We start from the raw sequence: 10642 nt of genomic DNA, 5'->3' as shown, positions 1-10642 counted from the left end.
AGCAGTGATATCCCTCCTTCCACGTCCTTGTCTGAATCTGGCTTGAACCTCTGGCAGTTCCATCCCAACTATAAGGCTTATGATATGCTAATGTTCACACTAAAGGGCTCCACTGAAGTTTCCTTCCATGTTTTAATATCAAACTAACTATTTTGAGGTCGCTTTAATCATTCTGTAGTTCCTGGATGTTCTAAACAGTTAACGTGCTCAACTGATAGCTGACAGGTTAAAGTTTCCAACCCACCTGGAAACTCTAACCTGTTCCTAAGATTAAAGGACTGGAGATTTGCTTCTGAAGAATCTTTCATTGAAAACCCTATGGGGCACAGTTCTACTCTAACACACATGAAGTTGCTACTAGTTAGAACCACCTTTCTGGCAACTGGTTTTTTAAGCCTCCTAGAACAAGCAGATTAGAGATGTAGTATCTCCTAATAAAAGTACTTGAAAGCTCAAGTAAGTCCAACAATGATTTTTCTAAGACCCCTTTCCAATTCCATAGTTATGCATGACTATCAAGAATTTCTAAAGAATACAGATATATAACTTGCTTATAAGTTGTTTGTGGAAATATGTTTGCTTTATCTTTTCTTAGGTCTTCCCCCCCAAAAAAAAAAAAAATTTTAATATTCCAAAAGACCAACAACATATCTGTTTCTAGTTATGCCACTCTGCATACTAATATTACTGTGTTTTGATCTTAGTACAATATCTGACAGCCTGTTTTAATGATATATCGCTATATTTCTTTATTTGTTGTTAAGTATCGTGGAGTCAGTTCTGACTCATAGTGACCCCACACAGGGTTTCCAACCTTCCCTTATATCTTTGAGTTTATACCAAAATAAATTTGAAGACTATTTTCCATTTAACAAAATAATTCTTTACACAATCATTTGCCTTGATCTTTCTTAAAATAGCAAATGCCCCCCATACATTTAAAAATATAACCCATATTACCAAAATTCATTTTAACTATAGATGGAAGAACGCCTTGTAGAGTTTATTATTGTGTTGTTAACTCTGTAGCAATTTAGCTGTCGTATTTTGTCTTGAAAGATGGAGCCTATCTTGTCAACCTCAGTTCCAGTGTACTCATTGAGATTGGATAAAGAATATGAAGTGCGTGTGAGATCCAGACAACGCAACTTTGAAAAATATGGCGAGTTCAGTGAGGTGCTCTATGTAACACTTCCTCAGATGGGCCCATTTACATGTGAAGAAGGTAAATTTTTCTTTAAAAAGATTGAAATGACCATCAACCTCACTTTTGTCGACTTTATAGTTGATGCATGTATATATTGTTGTGTCCAAGTCAGCATACATTAACACAAATGGCAGGGTGGGAGACCTTGAGTTCACAGTCTATAAGAGTTATTATCCATTGCAAGAATGGAAGGGAGGATTCGTTTCTAAATTACTTAGTTCAGAAGAAGTCCTGAGGTAGAGGGGAAGTTTAGAGATAGGAAAATGCATTAAAATATTAACAGTGTCTCTGAAGATTTTAATGATTTTTTTTATTATTATTTTTAGTGATTCTTTTTTTTTTTTTTTTTTCTACAGTGAGTTTGTTTTACATTTATCCACCCCCAAAAAATGTTTTTCTAATGTCTTGGAAAGAAATTCTATAACAATATGGATGGAGGTGGCATCTAAGAAAAAGCCAAGTCATGGGTCAGCAAAGATTAATAGTCAGTAGCGGGTTCTTACTCCTTTTAGAAAGTTTGGGAGTGACTTTTACCTGGAAGAAGATTTAATAAGTAGTAGGAGTCCTGGTGTGGCGCTGTGGGCTAATGCGCCAGACTGCAAAGCCGTTTGAACTGAAAGGTCGGTGGTTCAAGCTCACTAGCTGTTCCTCGGAAACCCTATACAGGGTCACTATGGCTCGGAACCGGCTCGATGGCACTTAACAACAACAATGCCAGTCCTGGTAGCGTAGTGATTACGAATCAGGCTGCTAACCTCAAGGTCGGCAGTTCGAAACTGCCAGCCGTTCTGCGAGAGAAAGATGAGGCTTTATGCTCTATGCTCCAGTAAAGACTTAGAACCTCGGAAAACCTGTGCAGGGTTGCTATGAGTCGGAATCGACTCCACGGTACTTAACAACAACAACAACAAATGCCAGTTCTGCTCAGGGGATTATGGAGCATTTTTTAAACCTTTTAATCATCTTTATTTATAGCTTTCCAATGTTATATACCGATATATTATTATTCAGTGCCATCAAGTTGGTTCCGACTCGTAGCAACCCTGTATAGGGTTTCTGAGACTGAAAATGTTTGTGGGAGTAGAAAGCCTCATCTTTCTCCCAAAGAACAGCTGGTGGACTCAAACTGCCAACTTTGTGGTTTGCAGTCCAGGGCTTATCCTACAGAGCCACCATACTCCCTGTATACCTACCTAGAATAGGAAAACGATAAACACAATTAAAGATTTGAAAAACTGAGACCTGTGAGTTCAAAATAAGAGAATGAAATCTTCTATTTAAGATCATTAAATTAAATTCTAAATTAAGTTGTTGTTGCTGTTGTTAAGTGCCGTCGAGTCAGTTCTGACCCATAGCTACCCTCTATAGGGTTTCCAAAGAACAGCTGGTGAGCTTGAACCGCCAACCTTGCAGTTCAGATGGCTTGGCAGTCTGGCGCATTAACCCACAGCGCCACAAGCCATCTGTTGTTAGGCCTCGCCAAGTCAGTTCCTTCTCATAGTAGTCCTATGTATAATAGAATGAAACAATGCCCAGTCCTGCCCCATATTCACAATTATTGCTGTGTTTGAGCCCATTGTGCACTCAATTAATCTTGTTGAAGGTCTTCTTTCTTGCTGACCCTTTACTTTGCCAAGCTTGATGTCTTTCTCCAGGGACTGGTCATTCCTGATAACATGACCAAAGTACATGAGACAAAGCCTCATCACCCTCACTTCTAAGGAGCATTCTGTCTGCACTTCTTTCAAGACAGATTTGTTCATTCTTCTGGCAGTCCGTTTCATATTCAATATCCTTCACCAGTATCACAGTTCAAAGGCATCAATTCTTTCTTATTCATTGTCCAGCTTTTGCATGCTTCTGATGTTATTTAATATGGCATGGTTTGGATCGGGTGTACCTTACTCCTTAAAGTTTTGTTTTGTTTTGTTTTGTTTTAATGCTTTAAAGAGGTCTTTAATAGCACATTTGCCCAATGAAATACATTACAAGAAACCTACTTAATATTGAGCAGGAGGTGTATTAAGGGCTATTGCTCTAAATTGGGAATTGGCTACAGCGCATACCTACTTAAAACAGAGGACTTCCAAGGTCATATGAGGAATTGAGCTTTGGTAATGAAACTATCATAAGCCATGTTGTTGTTGTTACGTGCCGTGGAGTCGGTTCCGACTCATAGTGACCCTGTACAGGGTTTCCGAGGCTGTAAATCATTATGGTAGCAGAAAGCCTCATCTTTCTCCCGTGGAACAGCTGGTAGTTTTGAACTGCTGACCTTGCGGTTAGCAGCCCGATTCGTAACCACTACACTACAGAGCTCCTTATCATAAGCCATAGAAAATTTTAATTTATTTTTCTGCATTTATTCTAGAGTAGAATCTTATGATAATCAATTGCACTGATAAATTCTGAAACTACAGGACTCTTTGGAACAATATTTGACATAATTCTGTTTTTTTAAAGTACAAGCACCATATACATTGAACTTATTATGGTAGCATTTAATTTGTTTAACAAGGATTTTTTTTTTTTAGTGGCTTTTCCTTCTGTGTTCAAAAACAAAACAAGCCTCTAGCTTTATGTTATGTTGCTGAATAAGTCATTGATATAAAATTATAGATACTATATGATACAAAATTATATCCTCTTTTACTCTAATTCTTTATAATACTCATGGTATTTCCATGGGGCATTTTAACAACTAGTATTAAATAAGAAGGAGTCCTGGTGTGGCTCTGTGGGATAAAGCACTGGATCACAAGGCTGGTTTGTGCCACAAGGTCAGCTGTTCAAGCTCACCAGTCACTCCTTGGAAACCCTATACAGGATCACTATGAGTCAGATTGACTTGACAGCAGTTACAACACAACAACCACTGTTGTAAGAATACTGGAAAACAGCCACATGGTGTCCCCTTTTTCTTAAGGAAATAGCCACAAGGTAGGCCCTTATTCTTAAAGAATGAATGAAATTTTTTAACAAATTCCCTCACGTCTAATACAAACTATACTAAAATCTGAAGATGGCAGCTCAACAGTAATCATAATCTGTCAAAGATTATTTTTTAAATTGTAGAATGCCTATTGGTGCTCTGTATAGCTAAGAAGTTTCCATCATGATTCATAAATAAAAATTCTACCTCCATCTTTGTGATAGAATCTCAATTTGAGGATCTACTTATACAGTAACTATAGAAATGAAAATACCATTGTTAAGTGCCATCGAGTCAGTTCTAACCCATGTTATTGTTGTTAAGTGTTGTCAAGTCAGCTCTGACCCGTAGCGAACCTGTATAGGGTTTCCAAGGAGCAGCTGGTGAGATTGAACCCACCGACCTTGCGATTCAAATGACCTGGTGGTCCAGTGCTGATCCTACACCACCATTCCTGGCACTGTAGGATCAGCACTGGACTGCAAATCATAAGATCGGCAGTTTAAACCCACCAGCTGCTCCATGGAAACTCTATACAAGGTCACTATGAGTCAGTATCAACTCAATGACACTTACCAATACCCTTGTAGGTATTGTTATATATATACATGTGTGTGTGTGCATGTGTGTAATCTTTATTTTTAAAAAGAAAGAAAGAGGGAAGAAGGCAGGAAGGAACCAACCACCTAGTGGCATTATTTGGGAAAAACGGTATGTTGACAAGTTGCAGTTTTTTTTCTAGAGCCTTTAGTGACACACCCTGGACACACAAGATACTTAAAACATCAGTTTTAAAACATGGATTGTATTTAAATTGTATGCTCTTTCTTTCTTTCTTTCCTTATTTATTTGTCTATCGATCTGTCTATCTTGATGTGATTTGAGAATGTGGATAGAAGTGTTCTTGGAGCCAAAAATACTCCTAAGTCCCTGCCTTCTGTTTTAGTGGTTATTGAGTGAATAATTTACTGAATAATTTAATTACAAATTAGGAAATAGGTTTGTGTGGAAAAGGAAAGTGAAATGTAAATTTTCTTTCAAATGTTTCTAATTCTTTGAGTAACATATTATCCTTTGATATTTCAGATTTTCATTTTCCATGGTTATTAATCATTATCTTTATAATATTGGGGCTAACGGTGATGCTGTTTGTATTCATATACTCTGAACAACAAAGGTAAGTATGAAATAGTCTTCATTAACATTTTTTGCCAATTGTGCTGTTAAATTTTTATATGTTTCATTTATCAGTTGATAACTTCCTTTTGCCAACTGTGAGTGAAAATTGTAATTAAATCCAGTAAAACTTGATCTCTAGTCATACATTTACCATGTATATAAAACTCAATCTGTCCTGCATATCACAGAGAATTCATAGGCTTATGGTGGTGGTTCAGTGGTAGATAGAAATCTTGCCTTCTGTGCAGGAGGCCCGGGTTCAAGTTCAATGTACTTCAAACTTAGCCACCACTTGTCTGTCAGTGGAGACTTGCTTGTTGTTGCGCTGCTGCACAAGTCTCAGCAGAGCTTCCAGACTGAAGCAGACTAAGAAGGAAGGCCAGGTAATATGCTTCTAAAAACAGGCCAGTGAAAACCCTCAGATCACAACAGTTCAGTGTCACTGCCAGTTAGAGGATGACTTGACCACAGCTAACAGGTACCCCATAAATAGACTTCATCAGTGAGGTTGAACAGGACATGAAGAGGCTTGGCCTGAATGCTATGCACACCTTGAGATACGTACCACCTTAATCAAGCTCTTCTTACCTAAGAGCTGCCTTTCATCTCAAATCCTGAGCAAGCTGGCCTGTTCATTCCAGGACCACATGTGATCACTGAACCTGTCTGTGTCTGATGCAATTCTAATGCGCAAGCTGGGTTCCAAGTTCATGAAAAATTAAAACAATTATCTGCTTGAGCCCTCCAGACTTTGGGGTCTACCACCATAGCATAAAGGCACCAAAAGTGCTTAGAAAGCTAACTACATGCACCTAAATGTGTCATCCTTTTCAGACAGGAGAGGCACACATAATCAGGTCAGCCATTAGTCATTTGCTTCCTGTAATTACAGTTATATTGCATTTGTATATGTTTTTGAACATTTAAAATGCACCTACTCCTCACTTATTGATTATCATGTTATCTGACATTTCACATTTACAGTAATAAAAATCCCACCTGAATATTTTGCACATTTTACATTGTATATCTGTATGTACATCTGGCAGTAGTACATGCCAAGGTGCAAGGCAAAAGTAATGTTGGCTGGCTCTGAGGGTTTGTGTTTTGTGTCAACTTGGCTGGGCCATAATTCTCCGTGTCTGGCAATTATGTAAAGTGATGTAATTCGGCAGTTACATAATGATGTAGTCAATCTCCATTTTGTAATCTGATGTGGACATCTTCCATTTTAGCATAACATGATTTTTGCTTAACGACCTGGTCCTTGGAGCATAACTATGTCACTAAATGAGTGTGACAGTCACTATAAATGAATACAAACCTTTGCATTTATAGATAGAGAACCAGATATCACAGCAGCATGATAGACGACAGATAGCCTGAGTTTTGGAGTCAGATATTGTGGGTTAGAGCCCTAGCTATGCCCAGTATTAGTGCATTATTTGAATACATTCCTTAAATCTGTAAAGCTTTCCATATCTGTAAAGGGGGGATACTATCAGATGCCTTTCTGATAGTTATAGTAAGAATTAAATGAACTGTTTAGTGCTGTGGTGGACAGACTTTTTCTATAAAGGGACAGACAGCCAATATTTTGAAGCCTCTGATTAGTATGAAGAGTTAAAGTGCCCAGCTATTAACCAAAAGGTCAGCATTCTGAGTTTATCCAGAGGCTCCTCAGAAGAAAGGCTTGGTAATAGGCAACTTCTGGAAAAATCAGTCACTGAAAACCTATGGGCAGAGTTCTACTCTTAACACACATGAAGTCATGAGTAAGAATCAACTTTAAGACAACTGATTTACTGGTTACAATCGCCATTGCAACCATTCTATTCTGCCACTGTGGCATGAAAGTAGCCATAGATAATATGTAAACAACTGAATATGGCTATGTTTCAATAAAACTTTATTTATAAGATTAGGTAGTCCACAAGTCATAATTTGTCTACTCATGATTTAGGGCAAAATACATCTCAGTATCTGGCTCAGGGTGAGTTTGAACCTCCAACCTTGAAGCTAGCAGCTTAGCTCACTGTACTACTAGGGCTATTTTCAAAAATGGTTGTAATTCTTATTCATAATTTATATTATTTATCTCTCTGTGATCCACCCAAGAACCTTTATATCTTTTACTCATCAGTAACAATTTGTTTAAACTTTGCCCTAATGAGTAAACATAGTGAAGGTGTAAAAATGACATGTTGGTGACATCTAACCTCTTCTAACTTCACTAAGAGTAGGAGAATCAAAATCATCACCAACCCAAGGCTGGTTCCTATGGTGCAACAGTTAGACATGCCTCCACCCTCCTTTACCAAGTCTGACAGCTACCATCCTTCCCACAACACTCTGTATGTGCAGTTGGGGTCGATAACTCATTGCAATAGCCACACAGATTCAGATACTGTACTCAGAGTTATAGGGTTTATTAGGGAAGTTCCTAGCAGGATTAGAAATGCTCAGGGCACAGTTCTTTCAGTTAGGCTAGCCTCTTCCCAGCAATGCCCACAGAAGGCCTCTTTCTGGTTCTTGGCCTCCCAGCCACAGGCCCATTGATCTCTAGCCTGATCCATCAGTATTACAAAGTTCTTTTAGAACTGCTGATAAATGCCTAAAAGGCTCTCTACTCTGATAGAAGCCTCAATCCAAAGGCACTGAGCTCTAACTCCCTGATTAAGTACCTGCTGAAGCCCACCACTCTGTCTGGTGCTCTTGCTAATGAGTCTGCTGCTGTCACAGTTCTTGCCTGGATTGAGGAAGTTCAACACTCAGGGATCTCGGGTTCGAAGGAATCCTCTCCACTTCTGGCTCTTCTTTCTTGTTGGTAGTGAGATCCCCCTTCCTGCTCATTAAAAATCCAGCAGGATGGCAAAATTCACCAAACCCCTTGTTAGATTTCCAAGTTTTATAATCAGGATTCACAACTGACTCATCTCATCCTGCCAACATCTTCTCCCACCTTCTCTTACCCAGACCTAGCAGGAAATTTTTTTTTTAAAAAGGTAGTTTGATGGGGCAGAAGAAACATATGAAGTTATTCACTGCACTGCAGAATGTTACTCAAAACAATTTACTAAATGGATTTTTACTTATTCCTTAGATTAGGTCAAAAGTCAGGTGGAAATAGAGAATGAATGGGTTCTACAGATTGGTCCTTTCATTTTATGCTTACTATTTTCCTTTTCTTTCCTATATTTCACTTATATGAGGGGATTTCAAAACTTCATGGAAAAAATTCATTATGTTTGCATTCCATTTTTTTCACAAACATTTTGAAGTCTGTCCTCCCCGCCCGCCCCCCCATGTAAAGAAGCAGAATATTTAGACCGAGTAACGGAACTGACTCGACGGCACTTAACAACAACAACAACAATGGTGCTGCCAGTACTTTTATTTCTACCTTCTGAAGTAATAGACTGCATATGTCAAACATCAAAACTGTGTTTGTTTTCAAGGATTAAAATGCTGATTCTGCCCCCAGTTCCAGTCCCAAAGATCAAAGGAATTGATCCAGATCTTCTCAAGGTAATTAAGAACTCTATCTAAATTGTGCATTTTGGTAGTGTTATTAAATGCCATCGAGTTAGTTCCAATTAATAGCAACCCTGTATAGGGTTTCTGAGGAGTAGCTGGTGGATTTGAACTACTGACCTTGTGGTTAGCAGTCCAGAGGAGTGCCACACCAAGACTCTAAATTGTATATAGCACTGCTTGGTATGGTGCTGTGGGCTAATGCACCAGACTGCAAAGCCGTTTGAACTGTAAGGTCAGTGGTTCAAGCTCACCAGCTGCTCCTTGGAAACCCTATACAGGGTCACTATGGGTCAGAATTGACTCGACGGAACTTAACAACAACACCTGATATTTGAAGAACATTATATGGAGAGTTTTATATGTATCATATTTGGTTTCTTTTGTACTCCTTCTCATGGAGAAATTTTTTTTTTAATTACATCTTTTAAAATTATGAAAATCATCTACACAAATGTATTTTTCATTGTTATGTTTTTGCTGTGATTTTACTTATTATAACCATAATGTTATTTGCTAAATCATGTAACTATGGCAAGTTTCTTTTAATAAGTCTTTCATTTTCTTTCTGCTTCCTAGGAAGGAAAACTAGAAGAAGTCAACACAATCTTAGCCATTCATGACAACTATAAATCTGAATTCTATAATGATGACTCTTGGGTAGAATTTATTGAGCTAGACATTGATGACCCTGATGAAAAGACTGAAGGATCAGACACAGACAGACTTCTAAGCATTGACCCTCAAAAATCACTGAATATCCTTGGGGCAAAGGATGATGATTCTGGACGTACCAGCTGTTATGAGCCTGACATTATGGAGACTGATTTCAATGCCAGTGACATGTGTGATGGTACCTCAGAGGTGGCTCAGCCACAAAGGTTGAAAGGGGAAGCAGAGTTCTTGTGCCTTGACCAGAAGAATCAAAATAGTTCCCTGTTTATTGATGCTGCCTCTGATACTCAGCAGCCCAATGTCACCCTAGCAGAGGAAAGCAATCCAAGACCACTTCTCATTGGTGGGTCTGAGTCAGCGCATCAAGCTGCTCATACTCAGCTAAGCAATCCGAGTTCACTGGCAAACATCGACTTTTATGCCCAGGTAAGCGACATAACACCAGCAGGGAGCGTGGTCCTTTCCCCAGGCCAAAAGCTTAAAGCAGGGATATCCCAGTGTGACCTTCATCCAGAAATAGTCTCACCCTTCCCGGTCAACTTCATCATGGACAATGCCTACTTCTGTGAGGCAGATGCCAAAAAGTGCATCACCGTGACCCCTCATGTCCAGGTCGAGTCATGTGTGGAGCCAAGCTTTAAGATGGAGGACAGTTACATCACCACAGAAAGCCTTACCACTACTGCTGTGAGGTCTGGGGCAGCAGGACGAGCACCTAGCTCTGACATGCCTGTCCCAGACTATACCTCTGTCCATATAGTACAATCTCCACAGGGCCTCGTCCTAAACGCAACTGCCTTGCCTTTACCTGACAAAGAGTTTCTCAGAACGTGTGGCTACGTGAGCACAGACCAACTGAATAAAATCCTGCCGTAGCCTTTCTTTTATGTCCCATGAGCTTCATAATTAATGGGCCATGAATGCTTAAACCAAAACAATATTCGAACCTTTTTTGGGGGGATCAGGGGATGTGGATTTCTAAATGCCTTTTCCTGAAATGTTGAAACATGATATTAAAAAAAAAAAAAAAAAAAGATGTTTAATCAGATAGATATTCCTATTGTTAACTGTAAATATTTTAAAGAATTATTTCACAGACTGTTTAGTGATGGTGA

At 38.9% G+C, this 10642-nt stretch overlaps 1 protein-coding gene across 1 annotated transcript in view; it reads left to right on the top strand.

Annotated features, from left to right (window-relative positions):
• The window catches only part of GHR (growth hormone receptor), a 202181-nt gene extending 191778 nt beyond the window's left edge, over positions 1-10403 (top strand). Inside the window, exons 7-10 of the mRNA XM_006877304.1 lie at positions 1060-1225; positions 5226-5316; positions 8777-8846; positions 9432-10403. Of these exons, the coding sequence (XP_006877366.1) occupies positions 1060-1225; positions 5226-5316; positions 8777-8846; positions 9432-10403 (1299 nt within the window). The remainder of the gene's footprint in view (positions 1-1059; positions 1226-5225; positions 5317-8776; positions 8847-9431) is intronic.
• The last annotated feature ends 239 nt before the right edge of the window (positions 10404-10642 follow it).

The sequence above is a fragment of the Chrysochloris asiatica genome, unplaced genomic scaffold (genome assembly GCF_000296735.1).
Source record: "Chrysochloris asiatica unplaced genomic scaffold, ChrAsi1.0 scaffold00466, whole genome shotgun sequence".
NCBI classification, from domain to species: Eukaryota; Metazoa; Chordata; class Mammalia; order Afrosoricida; family Chrysochloridae; genus Chrysochloris; species Chrysochloris asiatica.
The sequence above is the reverse complement of the archived record's forward strand: the minus strand, read 5'-3'. Positions and strand labels throughout refer to the sequence as shown.